Here is a 19,473-nt window from a genome sequence, read left to right as displayed (position 1 = left end):
AGTGCCGGCCAGATGGGCCTTCTGGCTCGTAAGCAGAGACTTGACTTTACTTTTCTCAGCTAAAACAGAGGTGAACGAACGAATGAAAACAAACATGGAAGCCGGCTATTTAACCCGCGAATCTTAAGTCCAAATATGGGCAGACGGCTAACATGAAACCGCCAACTGCAAACCGCGGCTTACCGTTTGTGGTAAGATCGCCAAACCTCGATCTAAAGTCTTTAATAGCTAATTCACCTTTTGAGCGTCAGCTTTCACATGTAGTATCACGTGACTTTTTGTGTAAACAAACCGCGAAAGTTCGGACATTCGAGCAGATCGGACATATGAATGTTAGTTTCTTTTTGTGTGGGACTTTGAAATGACCCAACAGAGACACTAGTTACTTCCATGGTTATGATTTGGTGTGGAACGCGACAGTTTTACTCTCCTATGTCGACAAGATTTACGGGGGTGAGTCAGGTTTTTTACAGCTAGGATCGCTAGGCGGACGAAAACGAAATGTATTCCTTGCATTATGTTATTACAAATACCTCCATGTATTAAATTGTCATATATTTGTGCACTTTGAGGTCAGTAACGAAACAGAATGAATGTGATTCGAGTGTGTGTAAATCTAGCCTCCTCTGTCAGTGGGCCTTTACTAGTTCGAAAACGACGAATAAGTCTAGCGAACTTCAGCAAGCAGTCCTGTTAGCAACAGTTCCAGGTTCAACATGTCTAAGCAGATGACTATTAAAGAGGGACTTCCGCACAGAAATATCGCAGAACTCAATAAATATTTGCAGGAGCATGGAGTTTCACTGAGCGCGTTTACGGTTTTGAAGTCTTCGCTGATAGAAATCGCCGCTGCAGTTGAATCAAATGACGTTTATATTAGTAGAAAGACAAAACCGACGATGCAGACAATTTATTAATCCCAATCCATTTTCGATGAAGTCAAGATCATGAACAATTTCAACTCCTCGGCGCCATTCGGTTATCCATTTAATGTACCACTACACTGAATACGACAAACAGGGCCTCACCGCTTACAAGTCCCTCGTTGATTGAGACCGGCCTCCCAGGGGTTTTAGGGAATAAGGGAACATGGCTCATTGAACTGGGAAACAATAACGACGATCAGCCCAGTCAATATGTGCCGGCAGTCGGCTATTTGGCCGTCTACAACACAATATCTGCCGCTTACTTCAAATTCACATTTGTCAGACTTGGTATTCAGGATGAGGTTGTTTCGAGGTTTTGTTCATCACTGTAAACTATGCAAGGGGCTCCGGCCCTTACAGCAGAGTCCGAAGGCCTCTCCTGCCTAATACTATAGCCAGCTTGCCTCAGTACTACTCGAAAACATTTTGACTGGGCTAGCTGCTGTCAAACTATTTTAGGGAAAAAGGGAGCATAAACAATTTAAAACAATTTTAGAGATCAGAAAGCTGGGAACAAGTTTGAAAGTAATTGGGAAAACAAGGCAACCCAAGCAAATATTTAAAGGGAACAAGGACCCCTTTTGGGAGAGCCTCGTGATTGTCGCTTATTTACTGATGGTTTAATATGTGGAATTTCTGCAATGTGGAGTGTATCCATGTATATGAGAGTGTAGCCAAAGTGAAGCGCTTTATGAAAAGGATTTGTTGATTGAGAAAGTAAAACACCCCTTCCAAAAAAAAATTGAACACATATAGTCATAGATCAGTGTCCCTGCATCCGAAGACACTAATCTGCCAGATGAGAGGTAATGTGCCAATTACCAGCTACAGAAGCAGACAGATAAAGTTGATGAAACTGCTAAATCAAATGAAAACAAGCATGGGAGTGGTATTAACGAATTAAGAATAAACTACAAGAGCTTCTAAGACTGAAGCAAACATTTTGATGGAAGAAGTTTTGGAAGTTGTTGTCTTTCAGTACATTGAAAGCGCCACGACAAAGCAATGGCAATGTGAGGACTGGGGTTCATAACCGCTTCAAAGTGCAAGAGAGTCTTCTCAAGAAAACTTGATAGTGCTAAAAATGTCACAAAGTTGGTGCAAGCCATTCTCCATTTTTTAATGCACCATAATACATTTTGTTTGCCCTCCCCCCCTCCCCCAATTTTGCATAAACTATTGTTTTCAAATGCTCTTGGGAATATTTGAAAACCATAGTTTATGTAAAATTTATGTGGGGGAAAAACGAAATGTACTATGGGGAATTCGAAAATAGAGAATAGCATAAGCACTAACATCCCAGAAATTGTAAACAAACAATGGAACCCCCGTTAAATGCCAGAGAGTGGGGCTACTTCATGAAGTCAGTGCTTGCAATGCATGTAAGTGGGTTGTGAGCCATACCCACCACAACCTGGAATTGACCTCTAAGGGCTTTTGGATTGCAAAGTCAAAGCCATTCCTTGGAGTGACAATATTCAGAATATTCAGAAATGCCAGTGTTCTAACACTGAGCACTGTATAACACTGAGGACCACTGAGCACTGTAGAATATAAGTGCCACTGGAAGCACAGAGATCTTCACCCAAAAGAAGCTAACACTGATTCTTCACCCTGGAAATCGGTGGCAACACAGTGTGACCTTCGAAAGGTCACGGGATAGCGTAGCTTTGTGAATTAGGAGCAAAATTGAATGCGTAACGTGAACCACCACGAGCAGAATTGTCAATGAAAATTAACACTATTTATTCCCAAGTAGCAGAGTAGCGATGTGGTTGTGATGATAAACGATTACGGTTCGAACTGAAAGGCAACTAAAAAACGCAACACAACTAAGAATAATGCGCAACTAAATACAATAGATGAATAGCGATGAAGCGATTTAACATAATTTATACGACGGGAAACTCATAAGTAAAAAGAAACAAGCAACTAAACCAAGCATATGGAAACAACATAAACTTTGAATTACTTTGGTTACTCTCCTAAACTTTGAATTACTTTGGTGAAGCTCCTAAGTACTTGGAAAAACGAGATGCTTCTGTGAAGCATACACTGGGTTGCCTGTGGTACGTGCTACAGAAAATCAGAAGGCACTGAATTGTGTGGTATTGAAATACAGCATTCCAGTCTCTGAAGAATAACAAATAAAAGAGAAGCGAGAAACATTGGCTTCTGGGCTGACACGTTGATAATTTTCAAGTTCCCTCACAACTTCTTTTCACGACAAGTGCGCCCTCTCAGCATCTGACAGCTTTGTAATACTAAACTTCACTGAAGTCAAGCCCTGTTTCGCGGGGTTAGTGTTAGGATGGGAGACCAAAACAATAAACCCCTCATAAAAAACAAAAACATCTGACCGAAAATACTACTAAAGTATTAACGCTAACAAATGCGACCTCAGCAAGGTACAGATCCTGTTAGCTTGCTTTATGCAAAACAAATATTGATGAAAAAGCAAATAACTATTGATAAGAAAGAGCAGAAGGAAGTTTCCCGGACGGTCGATCGAGAATAAAATATTTACGACATGGAAACAACATTAATTTTGAACCGTGAATATAGAATATAAAAAGTTACGATCAGCGACAAACATTTTGGGAGATTTTTGCTACGTTCAAGTAAATTGCAAAATCGAAAGTGACATGGCCGGAATTCAGCGGGCGCCGTGATTAAGTTACCGCGGCATGTTTACTCGCCAAACAGTAAAAGCATCTGTGTCAAATGATGGCAAGATACCGGGTTTTTGTAAGTTTCTTTTTCTGTCAAGTGTTATAAAGTTTGACAATGAAATGAGCGAAGTCAAAACAAAGATCACAATCGCCCAACTCTTATTTATGCAAAGTCAAAATTTACTCTCCAAGACGCGTACGACGTTATTTATCACCAGGTAATTCCATCATTTTGGAAATAGCAGCTACTTTATTATTCATCTGCGTCACAAGTTTTCACTGATTTTGGGGCTCATTTTGTTGAAACTCAAGCACGCTTCCAACAGGTCTGTGAACCCTTCCTGCTTACAGAGCAATACTAAAACACTTCTCCCATATCACATTTCAACCTTAAGCTCGAAAATTCAATACACAACATGATATTATAATTCACAAAGGCAGAAAATACCACAGAATCCCTTTCCTGCGAAAATTTTATTGAAACAAACAACATATTTGCTCTTAGAGGCGAAAACCTCTTCCTATTTCATTGCGTGCGTGAAGACAAGAAACTCAATTGTGTCAAATTACCATGTACTTCAGGTAAATACTGCTCACTTTGATTTCGTCTCGACGGGCGATAGATTGTTGTCGAAGTCCAGTACTCGTCGCTTTTGAGATTCATGCCTAGTTTATCCAACTGATTTTCTATTATTGAGCTCCATAAGGGTATATTTTGTTTAAGGATCCACTAAAACGCCATTCGCGTTGCATGACTTTCGACGCCATTGCAGGCTAAGTTAATGATTCTACTGTGTCCACCAGAGAAATCTACGCAGTTCCACTACCCTCTCGATCCTAAGAAAATACGCGCAGAAGGCTCTATGCACAAAGACACCACTCACCAGGGGAGTAACAGGCAAGACTTTTACCGACACGGAAAAAAATACTAAAACGGAAATCTACCTATTTTCCGACTGGGTTTCTCATAGGGCAACCCAGTAAAAAAAACACAGCGATGGATATGTAAAGCTTGGGATAGCACGATCACGATCACAACAGCGATATAAACTCAATCATTTACTCAGACCCCCTCAAATATACCGTAATCCGAGACTAAACTTAATTAAATTACATAACGAGGAGGCGATAATGAAATAAACCAGAAACATGAAATGAAGAAGATACTGTGCTAACGAGATAAAAGTGCGATCTAACGTAACACACAAATGGTGACGGTTTTGCTTTGAAATCAACTTCAAAGTACTAATGTTTGTAAGTGGGCTGAAACATTAGGGAACTTAAGCATCGACGACGAAATGGCAGGACGACGACTGCCGGAAGTGAAATTTTCGCGCGCGAATGTTCTGCGCAGGCGCGAACTAGCTTGAACGTCGTCCAGGGATCGTCGACGACGAAATTCTTGTGGGTTTGGCGTTCTCGTGAAAACGTAAGTGCAAAACAATGCTTTTTGCTTATAAATCACTTTTGTTTCCCATTTTAAATGAGAAACACTGAAAGTAGAACCTTTGGGGTTCCCAGCTGGCCAATTGTTGAATTCGTATCGTCGATTCTTCCCATACTAAGCACGAATATCCTTTCAGGTTCAGGTTGATGAAATCTGCAATGGCGGCAAAGCAACAACAACCTCTTGAAAAGAAATGTAAGGCCGAATCTTTTGAGAACTAAACCAAGTGAATTGATATTTTAGTACTTTTTACCCTCTTACGTTTTGAACTAAAATATTTCACCCTCATTTTATTATAGCTACCACGAAATATTTCCAATGGACTTTCCAGCATGATGTGCTAATGTGCCGAGAAGCTATTGTAAGTGAACCTTACAGTTTCAGAGTTAGAAGTCCAGAGAGAGGACAAGTGTGGGATAGCATTGCCGTTCATCTCAACAGTCTTAATCAGCCAAAGTTTAGAGTCACTGGAAGAGCAGTTCGCGACCGCTACACCCTACTAACTTCACGACATAAACAGAAACTTCGCGACGAAGAAAAGGCGTCAGGAATTGAAATAGAAGAAACAGAACTGGATATCCTTTTGGAAGATATTCTTGAGCGAGAAAAAAACGCAAAAGAAAAGATCGACGAGCAGAGTGCAGAGAAAAAAGCGAAAGCCGCTCAGGAGAAAGAAGCTGCTGAAGAAATCAGGCTCCAAGCACTGCAAACATTAAAAGATAAAGGGAAAAGAAAAAGCGAGGACGGGAATGAGAAAAGCGGTTGAGAAAGCGGAGAAGGATAGAGAACTGAAGATGGAGGAACTGAAAATCAAAAATAGGGAAGTGGAGATTGCAGCAGCTAAACAAGATGAAGCAGCAAAACAACAACAGTCTATGTTTGCTTCCCTCATGCAACAAATGGAACGACAGCAGCAGCTGCAACAACAAAACATCCAAGCAATGCTCGCTCACCAAAACAATGTGCTGATGGCAATGCTGCAAAATAGCAACGCCAACTCCAAGTAAGCCTTGACTTCCTTACGTTTATATTTGATACGGTTATTTATCAGAGCCTACTTGGAGTTGAATTTTGCTGTTTTCCAGTGTTGTGGTATGTTCGTATTAAATCGGTTTAGACCTTAGTATGTTGAGCTGAGAATTAGCTTTACCCCTTTGCAATTATCAGCCTGCATTAATTTTAAAAGTCATAGTTGTGTTTATTATAGAAATACCCGAACTTTTTGGAAGGGCGTTTACACTGCGAAGAATTGGATCTATAATAAAAGTGTTGCTTTTTAAGTGACCTGGTGTTGAATGAATTTATTTCATTTAATTTTAAAGGTGAGCTGCACAATGAACAGGCAGGTTCAATTTATTTTTCGCTTTACATTTGCATGTTGCCCTCCTTCACTATAGTAATACACTTCGTTGTATGATTTCAAAATAAATTCCCACAACACCAAACATGCTGACCCCTGTTTAAGTTCAACTGCAATAAGTAACCAGAACTAGGCCAAACTGATCCCCCTGGAGTCCTCACAATTTCCAAATGTTTTTTAGGAGGATGCATGGATGCTGGCTGGAGTCATGATAATAATGTTTAATTGTTATAGTCGGTGATCCATGATGCACATAATATTTCCACAATGATTGTATAAACATATTTCCTTTTACATGCATTTTTTGTTATTTCTTTGAGATTATAATTTATTTTGTATTCTGGGCTTAGAAAGATAGGTATGCTGCCCTGAATATAATACAAACTTAGTTTCTTAAGTGAAATATGTATCAAGAGCTGGTGGTTCGAGGTCAAAGAATTCTGATGTCTTGTTGCCATATAAGCATGTGATTGCATTTCGAAGTATGACTGCAACTACATACATCTTGCCTACACTGTTTTGGAAAATTTTGAGATTTTTTTTAAAATCATTGAATTTGAAGGAGTTGATGACATCTCCAAACAACCACTCAACCGAGCTTCTCACAGCACTCATGTTGGTGTTATACAGCTCCATATTTGGTGTCAGGATGCCATGTTTAAAGGGACCTTGAAGGTGTATTCTGAGAGGATATGCAGGGTCACCGTACACACAGAGGGGTGCACCTGTAGGGCTAAATGCATACTGGCCAAGGTCACGAAGCAACTGAGAGTCTGTCAGCATGCCTGCATCATGTTTTCTTCCCTCTAGAAGGAAAATAATATAGGTATAATTTCCATCTAATAAAATGAGCACTACAAGTAACTGGGGCCAGCATAGAAATAAAACCGGTTATAATACAAGGTTAGATTGGCTACATGCACATAGCTTTAGTGTCTGTAACCAAGCTCCATAAGGTTGCACACTGTTTTATGAAGGGAGGCTTAAAATTGATGTGCATGTGGTTGCATTCATGCATGAATCTTGAAAGAGATGAGCTATCTACAACTTACCAACTGGGCCATACAAGTTTCCAATTAAGCCATTGGGCAAAGCAACGCTCTGGAATTTCAGGGCATGTACCCTTTTGTGCCCATTGTAGAGGATTCTCTGGTGTTCTCCAGGCCTGGATATAGGCCTCACCGTGCCATCAATAAATCCAAAGCAATTTGGTAATGGCGCTCCTTTAGCTGTGATAGCATCAACATAGCTTTGTAAGTTTGCAGGGCTCAAGACTTGATGGTTCCATTGCAACACCTTGTGGCCATGAGTATTGTACACATAATCGATCATCTGGTTAGTAACCATGCTGAGCACGGGCACGGGTTTCGCAAATCGGACGATCATGTCTCCATATCTGCATGGATATGACAAGCGCTTAAGTAGCATACAAAGGCCTTCAACTCCATCGCACACCGAGCGCTGGTCACAGGTAAGAGTGTCAGGAATTTGTAAAACATTGTACAGCCGTGGAATATCTCGCTTTCGGAAGCGAAATTCCGCCAAACACTCAGATTCGTCGACTTCTTCTAGATCAAAAGGTGTGTATGAGTCGTATGGAAAGTCTGCATTTTTTGAAACGTAGAGGTCGTTAAGAACAAGAAATTCTTCGTCATTGATCGTTCCATCGTCATGGCTTAAAAGAAGAAGATTGCGAACGTCTCTAAATGCCATGATGACGAGAAATGGGTACACCAGCGAAAAATCCGTCGACGATCCGAGGTTAAAATGCTTAAACTTTGTTTTTCCCGCTGAAAACGAAACCCTATACCCAGTCCACCGCGGTTCGCAAACGTCGTCGTCGTCGATTTCGTTGTCGATGCTTAAGTTCCCTATTGTCAATTTGTTGTGTGGACCGAACAAGGAATCTTCTCTGTTGAAGTGACCGATGACCCTAGCTTCACGTCTAATGTGTGTGCCAAACTAGAGAGGAGTCCTCCCCTTTGTCCCCTTTTATATAATAATTATACAAGTTCAAAATAGTACTTAAGAGCGAATGCACAGAAATATCGAGCAAAATTTATAAAATCGCGGCCACCGTCAAAAATGAAGCCAATCTTTATTTTCGATTTCTAAAGAGGTATTAACGAGTTTTCAAAGGTTTCGGATTGTCTTTCTAAAAATACGGCTGGATTTTCGCACTCCCGCTCGCGAAAAATAGCAGAATTCACTGTCACGCAATAAAAAAATAAATCGAAAACCATCCAGTGGAAAAAGTCAAGAATTCGTGATGTTGTAGAGGATAAATGAAGAAGACACCTCTCCAAGTTTTAGGTCTGTGCGTTTCCCCAAACTTCAGATATTCGTCGAAATGTTTCGCAGAAATTTACAGAGCCCAGTATGAAAACGCCATGTTGGTGCACATCTGTGGTGCACCAATATGGCGGCCGGAAAATAGTGTCAACATCTGTTACTTACTTTGACTATCTAGGCGAGTGATCATCTGTACTGAACAGACAGCTATTTACCTAAGCACTTTTCCTAATGCTTTAAATTCTAAAAAGGCTCAAAACCATGAGATAAATATATATTTCTCAATAAACTCGATGAGTCCTCGATCGTCGCCTCGTGTCACGCACCGCTATAACTCAGAAATTCAAAATGCTCTGGTTTCCAAACGAAGCACGCTATTGAGCTTTAAAATTGCAAATGGATACAAATTTACCGCCTCTTATGCCTGATGAGGATAAAAACTTTCGTGGCTCTTTAGTTTTGGATTTTAGAAAATGATGACGTCACGTGAAAACGCTCTATTAGCAAAAATTGGCATTCGCGTAAATGTCTTTGCGTAAGTAGTAAAGCCCAAATCATCAGGAAAAAAACTAATTTAAAAGAAGGAATATTTGGCAGTTTATTTATGCCTACTTTTTAGTTGTAGATGACGTTTCTTGCTTCGAGAAAGCACAATACTTGATAGGGTTTCACGGCAGTCTCCACAAATCTAGTTTCACCTTATAATTACAATGCGATTTTTTTATATGTGGCCAGTGTTCAATGGAGTTCATATTATATTTATAACGTGTCTAAATGCTCTCCTTAAACAGCATATAAAAATCGGTCTGGGTTTTTAAGCGAGCGCTTTATAAAACGCCTTCGAAATCTGCTCAGTTTCATTGAAATTTAATCTCATTTGCATATTCCCGTTTTCTTGATTCTCACGCGAAAATACTTATCTAAGCCGAAAACGCAGGTTTTGAATGAAGTTATTGCACTAAACTCTACTTCACAGCTTAAAAACGATGACTTACTTTTACATGCTGTTGCCCATTTGATGCTGCAGTCCAGAAGTAACTAAATGGCTCATTTGGTCAAGGGTCACGACTTCAAGTTAGGGTAACGTCAGTCCGTGACGCTCCTTGATAAACGGCTGTAACGCACAGCCTTCAAGACCGGGAAACTCTTGCTAATACCACAACAAATTTTTTTCTTCCATCCTTTTCGATGGCGACTATTTTCATTTTAAATACCATGTGTGGACGTAAGTAAATGTCGATAAGTTGATAAGTTAATATAGATTTTAGCTCGGGGAGCTTGCCACTAGCATTTTCCCATATCCCTTCTGTTTTGGGTTGGGGTGGACATCTTCATACATTTGCTGTAAGTTTGTCCACCCTGACCTCGACTCGGTACCATTGTTTGTTGAAATGCGGGAAAGATCTATTACATGTAATTTCACGCATGTAGTTTCGCCCGGATTGAGTCTGATTGGGCACTGGAGATGGTGACGAAGCTCTAATTAGCCGCAAGTGCTTAAAATGCAAGAGCAAAATCCATCTTTTGTAAGTCAGCAGCTTCTAGTCTTTAAACGGGACTTGTGCGGTGCGAGTTATGTCGGGTATACACTGTGGCATTACACCAGTGTGTGGATAAACATAAGAACCGGACCTTGCCAAACAGTTTTCCGTCTTTGATTGTTTAGTACATGAAACGTTACTTATTTAATAGAGACTTGTCACCATCTCTAAGAGGGTCTGAATGGAGGGGGTCCACATGTCGGTTGTCGGTTAAAACTTTATTACTTTGTCGGTTGTCGGTTAAAAATTTCGACCTTTGTCGGTTGTCGGTAAATCCCAGTTAATTTTTTTGTCGCTAGTCGGTAATTTTTTCCTCGTTTTTGTGGTAGTCAGTAATATTTTCTAGCCCTTTGTCGCTAGTCGGTTAAGCCCATTCACTCCCTCCTCTAAGGGCGCGTTCGATTGACCGTATTCCGGAATAGGCATACATGGAATAGAAGTTAGAAATCCTTCGTTTTTACGGAGGTTCACATTAAAATTATCAAACACTTGCTAAAACGCTATTTTAAACATACATTTATTATCCTTGTTGTTTTAAAAGCGCCAGACATACCGTTTTAAATCATCACTCCACGTATTCTTATTCCGGAATAGGGCCAATCGAACGCACCCTAAATGTCCAATCTGACTCAATCCGGGCGAAACTATTTGCGTGAAATTACATGTAATTAATTATTTTATTATGTTAATCTTGTTCTGACAGTTTCTTTCATCTTGAAAATGGTGTCATAACGACTCCGAAACGGCCTTCGTTTGTACCGCTAATTTTTACTTGCTTGTGCATTACAAAACCGTTCCTTTCTATTTTATTGGAATTTTGCAGCCCCAGTGTGACCGCGTCATGTTTATGCTTTAAAATTCTCTACATGATACCACATTATACAAAACGAAAAAGAGATACATGTAATTATGGTGAACAGCACCTACATTTCTTCAAAAACTCTTCAATTCGACTCAGGTAGGGCGCTTTCTTTCTTCCCTTTATATCACCTGTGGGGATTTCAAAGTGGTCACATATTTTGTTAAGCATTGAAATCGCGAATATTGACAGTTTGGCTTGAGCCATCAGTTCACATAAATTGTAGTGTTCGAAGCTGATGGGATGGAGAGGTTGGACGTTTTCAAGAACTTCTCCCCTCAAGTCGCTTAAAACCATTTCAGCTTCTGCGATTTCGTCATCAGACTCACTTTGGGAGGAGTGGCTGCTTTGGAGCGCACGCTTAGATGCCAGACGGGAAAAGTAGCTCGCGATCTGCTGGCCTGTCAAGAATTCATTGCTGGTAAACAAGCGGTCACCATTTTCATCTCTTGCGCTCATCATTGAGCGGGCAACTGAAGAAGCGTTCAATTTTTTGCCTGTTTGCTCTCCGATAAGGAACTTGCTCAGTAGATAGTTCTTTTGCTTGTCGGTAAATCGCGCTCTTGACGCTTGGCTGGTCTTGAGGGCCCATCCCATAGGAATGAGAGACCGATTTGGTGCTCTACGACTTTCGGCGCAATGCTGCAGTTGGGGAACACTTGCAGTTTGCTTTTCCAGTCTAGCTGCATAGCCATGAACAGCTTTGTCTAGCAAGGTCTCACGTTCCAGTTTGCATTCGTGCTTTCCGCAATCCAAGTGATGTTGCAAAGAAGCAAACCGCTGGTAGGCCTTCATGCAGCCCTCTTCAGGACATAAAAATAACTGGGAAGAAGCTGTATCATCCGGTGACTCGTCTGAACCTGACATCGTCTCAGGTTTGGTCGCTCGACACTTGAGGGAGGTAAACTTATCTTCCACTACGTCTTCCGCGCATCTAGATAGCCTTAGAATTGGAGTTTCGTTGTTACTCCTGATAAATTTGCTTAGTTTGACGGTCTTACCAGGTCCAATACCATATGCCTTCCATGTTGTAATACAATCTTCGCCATATTCGACCTTCGACACCCCGCTTACGCCATCAAACTTGACATTGGTAGAGGTTCTTGGGTTTGCCATTTCGCACAATGTGACGTTAAGACCGGATACACCTCCCGACGATCTCATAGCGTCAACCATTTGAGAAGCATTCTCGATGTCGTTACCCTCATTGAGGTAAATTCTCATATGGGCCTTGATGGTTGCCGCCTTCCTGTCGCATGCACCTTTTCCAGCTTGGGGATCTGAAAAGTCAAGTCGTTTTAATGTCACTCCGTGGAATTGACTGGCTTTCGAGGCGCCGATTATCGTTGATCCGCTTCGGTAGCACCCAGCGTTGTCTTGTCTGTAAATGACGGTTTTCAGAATTGGCATAATTGCCTTAAGTTTACCGATGACATCTTCCATGATCGCTAACACAGCGTTGCTGTCTTGGCTGCATGACTGAAATACATGAACAAACGTCATCATCTGTAGTTGCTCAGTAGCCACCATCTTACGCGTGGCCACAGTAACGTGCCAAGAAAGGCCACGTTTGCCGAACCAGTCGTGCTGGCTTTCACGGTACTTGCGCGGCAAGAACTTCATTGCCCAGTCTTCAACCAGAAGTACACTTGATTCATCTAGCTCGTCTATAACATCAAGACGCGCCTGATCCTGATTGAGGCTGCGTAAAAGATGAGCTTTCCAAGCTTGAATGTTGGAGATCGCTTGGTCAGCAATAAAGCTTAATTCTTCCTTGGCATCTGCGCCGATGTTCTCTTCTGTCATCATTGCGAGGGCATTTTTGATGTCTAAAAGAGCTTCTGTCATCGCATCACAGCGGTCACATTGATCTGTATGTTGGTGGTCACAAAGAACCTGAAAATCCCGATCTCTGGGGTCACTCAAGGCGTACTGCCGGCAGTGGTCTGCGACACATGATTTTTTGGACACATGCACCTGCCATGTTATAAAATTCATTATTTATTTTATTCATTTCTTCCTCTAACAGAAGCAGCTAATAGCAGTTAGTGTACCGCATCTTGATTCCCTCTTTCTCACAAACGCAGGACAAGCTCAAGACTAGATCATCAATTATCGTCTTTACCTAATGATTGATTGTATTTTTGTTTTAATTATCGATTCATTCATGGGGGTGATTTTCAAGGAGTCAGAGGTGGATGGGCGTTGTGAATGCAGCCTCGACCTGGTTTCCAGGGCTTCTCAGTCTCTAAGGGAAATGCCCTGGGAACGAGCTTGTTGCTGCCTGCGTTGTCTGATTTCGTTTGGTCTTATGCAAGCCTCTAGCCTGGCTTTGTCAGAAATCACGTCAAAATAATACAGCGTCTGATACACAAGCTAGTTGGATGGTTTAGGGGTCAATTAATGAAAAACAGAAGCCTATAAATAAAAATTGCAGGCTTTTCAGCACACCTTATTCAATACCCTCTTACCTTGTAGTCACTTTTCAGGTACTGCTTAGCAGACATGAGGCGTTCTCGTTGTTCTTTAGCCCAAGTCATTCCCATTAGATGGTCTCCCAAGCGTTTTGCTACATCGGTGAGATCCTCAAAGGCCTGAGCTCCTGCCGAACTAATATAGTCCAGACCTTGTAACGACTTTCTTGTGGAGGCTGCGCAAACAGAAAGGAACAGAGTCCTGCGGCTGAGAGGGGTAGAATTGGATTCCTCTGCATATGCAAGGTATTGCTTTACGATGGACTCTGGGATTAACATACGAATAACGTTGGGAACTGTCACAACCTCATTTGTTGACAATGTGATGGTTTCTCATCGAATGGCATATCCTGGATTACGTGAGGACTGGTAATGAAATCCAAGAAGTGATCCACCTGTGTGACTGACACGAACAATTTTGTGTGGGATGTCTGTGGTGGTGGAACACCTCTCCCGTGAAGCATTGTATGCTTTCTTGCAGTACTGAATCTGTATCTAGTAAGATCAGGTATCCATTTCTTCAGAGTTTGGAAAGTGACCTTGTCCGCCGTTATCGAAAGAATCTGTCGCCGGGTGTCCCAAGCACTCGCATTACTGTAGCACTCTGTAAGGGCATTCATGAGCACGTTATCCACATCCACTGTCAGTATAGAATAGTTGATTCAAAGATGGAACAAGGGAATGCCACAACTTTTCTGATTGTTTGGGCGCAACTTCCTCCAAGACAGCGCCTACTGCCTGTTGTGCCGTGCGAAGATGGCGACGATGCGTTCTTTCACTCGCTTCATCCCATGGAACAGTTACAGTTTGCCTAACTGGGCTAACATCCCTGGTGTTTAAGAATTCGTTCAGTTTGGTCAGAGGCGTAGAGTCATCGAGCCTCGTGCTGCGGGAATCCCTTGTCACGTCAAGGCTGGACTCTAAAGGCAGATACAAGCTTCCCCCTGGCGTCTGGACGTTGGAACCAAAATACAGGGAAGCCGGTGTACTTTGCCCCACTGGGGAAGCCCCGATTGAATTTTCCTGCAATAAATGTATGATTGAAAACTTGCTTAATTAATACATGTCATTGAACTAGTGTGAGGCCTTAATTGGGAAGGTCAATTTATTTTTGGGAAGTTTGGGGCTCGGTCCATAAACTTGCAAAAAAATAACTCGACTAAAGCCCGGTTTACACTACAGAAAATTTTCGGCACGGCTCGTGTGAAATTGGCACAGGTGCCTAAAAAGAGCTTGGCAAACTTTGTTTACACTACACCATTTTTACCGTATCAAAAATACCGTGCCAAAATTTTTGGGCCCGGGTAAGTTCTCTTATAGACATGCGCAGTTCAATTATAATCAAGAACGTCCGCGTGATTTTGGTGGCGAATGAGCAGCCATCTTGAAAAATACGCAAAAAAACCGCTAGCCTATATGAATTGAGGCTCAAATTTGGCCCTTTAAAGTGTTTACACTACATGTTCTATCCGAACCGTGCCTATTTTTTCAGCACCCGTACCATTTTTACCCGTGCTCGGACTACCTCGCCGAAGGTCCCAGCACGGGTAAGAATTTTGTTTCGGCACGGATGAAATTTGGTACTGACAGGTTGTTTACACTGCAAATTTTATCCGAGCCGAACCTTTTTTTTTTTACCTTTTTTTTTGGGGGGGACCCGTCCCAATTTCACCCGAGCCGTGCCCAAAAATTTCTGTTGTGTAAACCGGGCTTAATATTCTCAAATACGGCCGAACATGTTAGTTCATTAAATTTCTTATCTTAATGACTCCTTTACGACAATGCAGCGATTCTCGGTAAGCGTGCACGCCAAAGTTAAACATATATTTGCATTTTCCTGGCTGCTTTCGTGAAATTTTAAGTGAAATTATTCCCCAGACATAAAGGAAATATATTTGTACTTAAGAAGAGATTTTTGTCTCTTGTGAAATGTTTTGGAAAAGCAATTTACCGATTGTAACTATTTCTTAGCGGTCCGTATTAGCAGAATTTGCACCGCTAAGAGGACCAATCCCCTCGTGGACCAGTATGCAATATAATAAGTCCAATAAATATAGCTTCTTCTAACGTCTAGTATGGAAAAAAACTCAGTTAATGTAACTTCCGTTTTACCGAGTGAATCATTACTGAAAATCGTTTACACTTACCAGTGACATATTTCCGCCATGAGAATAACTTCGCTTTCGATACCAGGCAGCTGGGCCGCGGTCTTGTTTTCAGCTTCCCCAAGAAGCTTACGGCAATTAGAACACACTCCTGTGAAAGTGAAATGCTATTGCTTCAAGCCCTTTCAAACAAGTGTCATCTAATTTTCATCTGTGCCTGGTGACCTCCCATGCTGACTGGTTATAATATATTGCCGTTGTAAGCATTACTGCAAATGTACAGGCTGTATACTCCAAAATCATGCTAACGCTCATTTGTAGTTCCTGATAAAATCGGGTATCAAAAGCTCACTCTTCTACCTTATCATTAACCTAATTGTCGTAAAAAAGTCATGACTGACCTGCACCGACTGGAAGAAAAATTCCTGTCTCCTTCAAAACTATCTGCGACCCAGATTTGCTCAGTCCTCTCTCTGCTTTCGGTTTTTTAGCAAACGTTGCTTTGTGCATTGACAGGCTGACTGGTACGGAGCACTTAGGAGAACTGCGTTTCCAGCTGACGCCCAGAGATGCACGATGTTGAGGACATATAATCCAATTTTCTACATTTCGGGGTGGTGCAAAGATTGACGCTCTCGCCAGTAAAAGCTCTGCTTCGTTTTCTATTCCGATAATGGAAAAGAATGACTTGTGTCTTGAAATGTGTCGATTGCAACTAAGCAATGGAACCATTTCTACTGATCCAGTCCTGTCTTTCGTATCAGAACCGCAATGGCCCCCAACAATGCCAAGAAATGAACACGTACTGTTCTCCATGACACTTTCAAGACGGACTGTTCAATTGCTCTTGATCAAAAGTTGTTGATTTCACTGCTTCTTTTCCATGCCACGATGGTTACGCATTGTACTGACAGCACGTGACCAATTTACTAGATTAGAAACTAGCTGATCTGGAAATATCATTCTTTTCAGATTCGGGCAATGGGTTGCCTAATACTTAGGAAAATGGACATTTAGCAAAGAATTTTTATGAGTTGTTTCCGTTCTGAGCAAGAGTCCTATAACACTGAGGCCAACGAATCCACTCCCCTCCCCCTCCCCTCCCCGCTTAAAGGTGCTTTTTTTTTCGACGTTACTTCCAAAACATCAGACATTTAAGTGATTATTGCATTAAGGGCAAACTCTCTTCTGCCTCTTCTGTTTGCTCTGTGTTGGACAAGTTTTCATGTCGAATGTAAAATTTCCCGATATTTTCCGAGAAAAGCTAATTCGCTTTCATAATTCAATTTGAATGTTTACACAGGTGTACGGTGCACTGACGGTCTGAGATGAAAGTACATTAGAGCTGCGGAGTTCTTGCCTTTTGCCTTTTTTGAATCGTGCATTTTAACTTAATTAATAGGCTTGTTTTCTATAACTGTTAATGCATTAACCAAAAAAGTGCACCCATGTCAAACAGGCGCAAAGACATAATTCCGGGAAGTCCATTCATTAAGTAGGGCCATCGCCAAAATGTTTCGCTTCCTCTCCGGCCCAACCGACACAGTTTTCTTTAAAAAAAAAAAAAAACCCAAAAAAAAAGCGAAAAAAAAAGTTTTTTTTCCTTCTCCGATTTTTTGGTGCTTTCATATTTAGCACGGTTCATAAACATCTTAAACATCTCAACCCTCATAACGACGTCTTCGAGCACCCGTGAGAGTGACACTACGCAAAATAGAAGTCATGGCCGTGAAGATAATCAAGTCTCGCTTGGAATAATTTATTTCGTAATTTTTCAACACTTCTTTTGCCTTCTGTTTTTGTCTTAGAATTTGCATCAGCTAACAAACACTTTACACGTGGAAAAAATAGTGACTTGACATGCGTTACAGCATGAATCAGGGCGTCCCGTACTATATTTAAAACGTCAAGACACAGGCTGTATAGTTATACAGGAACTTCTTCAGGACATGCAATTACTGGTTTTATAGAAGAGCATCTTTTCAGGGTCAAGGAATTATTTACTATAGTTCATGAAATATTTTGTACACTAATAAAGTATACGTTGTGACCTGGTGACTTTTGCAGAGTATTCGTTATTAAACTTAATTAATTTGTCGTATAATCAATCAATCGTAACACAAATATTTGTCTATCACCACATCCATCGCAGTATGAGATTCACCGGATAAAAAACTTAAAATCATTATTTTCGAATCGGAAGCTAGATTTTAAAGCAACAGTTTCACTTTTCGCTCACATGTCAGTGTTTAGGCAATATGCTAATTAGTTCAAATTTCAGAGAAAATTCACAGATTTTCGTGGCGTTTTTCAAAGCGCCCTCTAAAAAACCCAAACAAATATTTATATCTCGTGCAAGAATAGCTTTTGGACATTTCATAGCCATAAGATAAGCTCGATCCGACCCTGGCCACATACCGTAAAGTCACTTTGCAATAATAGACTTAAGCTCGCTTTACAACGGCAATTTTCAAATCTGCATAAAAAGATATGTTTTTCGAGTGGACAGCCATAGTCTACAACCGAAAAACGGACAAACATAGAGTGCTAAATACTTCTTCTTTTAACACTCGTTTCTATTCCCGAAGATGTAAGTTTAATCACTGACGCCAGGACGTTTTCGCAATCCTATTTTTTATCAATTTTTTCGGCCAATTTTTGGCCAGGGAGAGCACGAAATCCATTTTCTCAAATATTCCTGAAAGTTGGCTGTATTTGGAAAAATAAACCCCAAAACCTTTGAAAAGTGATAAATACCTCTCTATGAACTCGAAAAAAAGGAAAGTTATATTTTGACCGTGGCCACGCTATTCTCGATATTTCTGTGCATTTGCTCTTAAAATGAAATTTCATGCTTTCATGCTCAATCAGTACAGTAATTGAATGTATGAAGCAACAGATGCATCACTTACACGTATAATGAGTTTAAACTGTTCAAAATTACACTGGTAATTTGACAATGTTTTTTAGAACGGTTCGGCAAAAATCAGCACATGATTTGTTTCAAGGGAAATCTCCTGAACATTACTCTGGAAATGTGATAATTATTTCAATCAACAGAAGGTCAGGGATACTGTTCCATGTAATCAAAATAAAACCTCAAACCGCAACCTCCTCAACTTCAACGAAGAAACTTTTCCAGTTTGCATCGGCTTAACGCTGCATTGATCCCATGGTCAATGGTGTGCACGATATAAAATAATCGTTCAGCAACAAAGTGTAGGCTACTATACAACCCGGAGGGGGGGGGGGGGAACTCCCATATGGAACAAACACGGGGATGCTCGTCGGAAATTTGAATTTAACCCCTAAAGGAGACCATCTGGGCGTGGCTCAAGCTTTTTGTGACCCCTAAAGAAGACTAATCTGGGCGTAGCTTAAGGAAATTTTGACCCTTAAAAACAAGTTAAAAAGAAAAATTGACTTCTGTTTCTCTTCGCGTAATTCTGTGTTTCTTCGCGGAACCCTAAACGAGACATTGGCGGCTTACAATATTGGCGCTTTGACGGAACACCCTAAGCGAGACCAAAATCAAAAATTTACACCCCTAAGCGAGACGACGAGCATCCCCGTCTGTTTCATATGGTAGGTCCCCCCCCCCCCCCCCCCGGGCTATACAACTAGTAATGTAACTGTACTTCGTACACACCAACGAGTCACTGGGGCTGCCATAATCCACTTTTTGCGCCTCTCGATTTCTCTAACTTCGGCCGGAAAATGAAAAAAAAACCTTGATCGGATAAAATAAAAGGAACTTCTGCACCCAACATTCTGCACCCAACATAACACTACTGTAA

General features: G+C 41.1%; 3 protein-coding genes and 1 long non-coding RNA gene across 9 annotated transcripts in view; 1 reads left to right on the top strand and 3 right to left on the bottom strand.

Annotated features, from left to right (window-relative positions):
- Positions 1-19,473, bottom strand: part of LOC138043566 (uncharacterized) — a 55,810-nt gene that overhangs the window by 22,264 nt on the left and 14,073 nt on the right. The window contains exon 1 of one of the 6 annotated variants that reach the window (XM_068889919.1): positions 9,693-9,737. The exons of the other annotated variants lie outside the window; for them this stretch is intronic. The gene's annotated coding sequence lies outside the window, so the exon portion shown is untranslated. Of the gene's footprint in view, positions 1-9,692; positions 9,738-19,473 lie in introns of those variants that run through there. 6 annotated transcript variants of the gene reach the window in all.
- LOC138043580 (uncharacterized) lies at positions 3,334-5,782 on the top strand. Its single transcript, XR_011131290.1, has 2 exons — positions 3,334-5,240; positions 5,345-5,782. It is a non-coding gene; the product is annotated as an uncharacterized lncRNA (long non-coding RNA).
- On the bottom strand, positions 5,786-8,273 carry LOC138043569 (uncharacterized). The gene has a single exon (XM_068889924.1). It carries the CDS (start codon positions 8,116-8,118, stop codon positions 7,447-7,449), a length of 672 nt encoding a protein of 223 aa, XP_068746025.1. The 5' UTR covers positions 8,119-8,273; the 3' UTR covers positions 5,786-7,446.
- On the bottom strand, positions 10,352-19,258 carry LOC138043556 (uncharacterized). The gene is made up of 4 exons (XM_068889888.1): positions 16,078-19,258; positions 15,719-15,827; positions 13,569-14,594; positions 10,352-13,074 (listed from the first exon to the last, which is right to left on the bottom strand). The coding sequence occupies exons 3-4, from the start codon at positions 13,848-13,850 to the stop codon at positions 11,146-11,148; spliced, it is 2,211 nt and encodes a 736-aa protein (XP_068745989.1). The 5' UTR covers positions 13,851-14,594; positions 15,719-15,827; positions 16,078-19,258; the 3' UTR covers positions 10,352-11,145.

This window comes from Montipora capricornis, chromosome 3 (assembly GCF_036669925.1).
Source record: "Montipora capricornis isolate CH-2021 chromosome 3, ASM3666992v2, whole genome shotgun sequence".
Taxonomy (NCBI): domain Eukaryota; kingdom Metazoa; phylum Cnidaria; class Anthozoa; order Scleractinia; family Acroporidae; genus Montipora; species Montipora capricornis.
The sequence above is the reverse complement of the archived record's forward strand: the minus strand, read 5'-3'. Positions and strand labels throughout refer to the sequence as shown.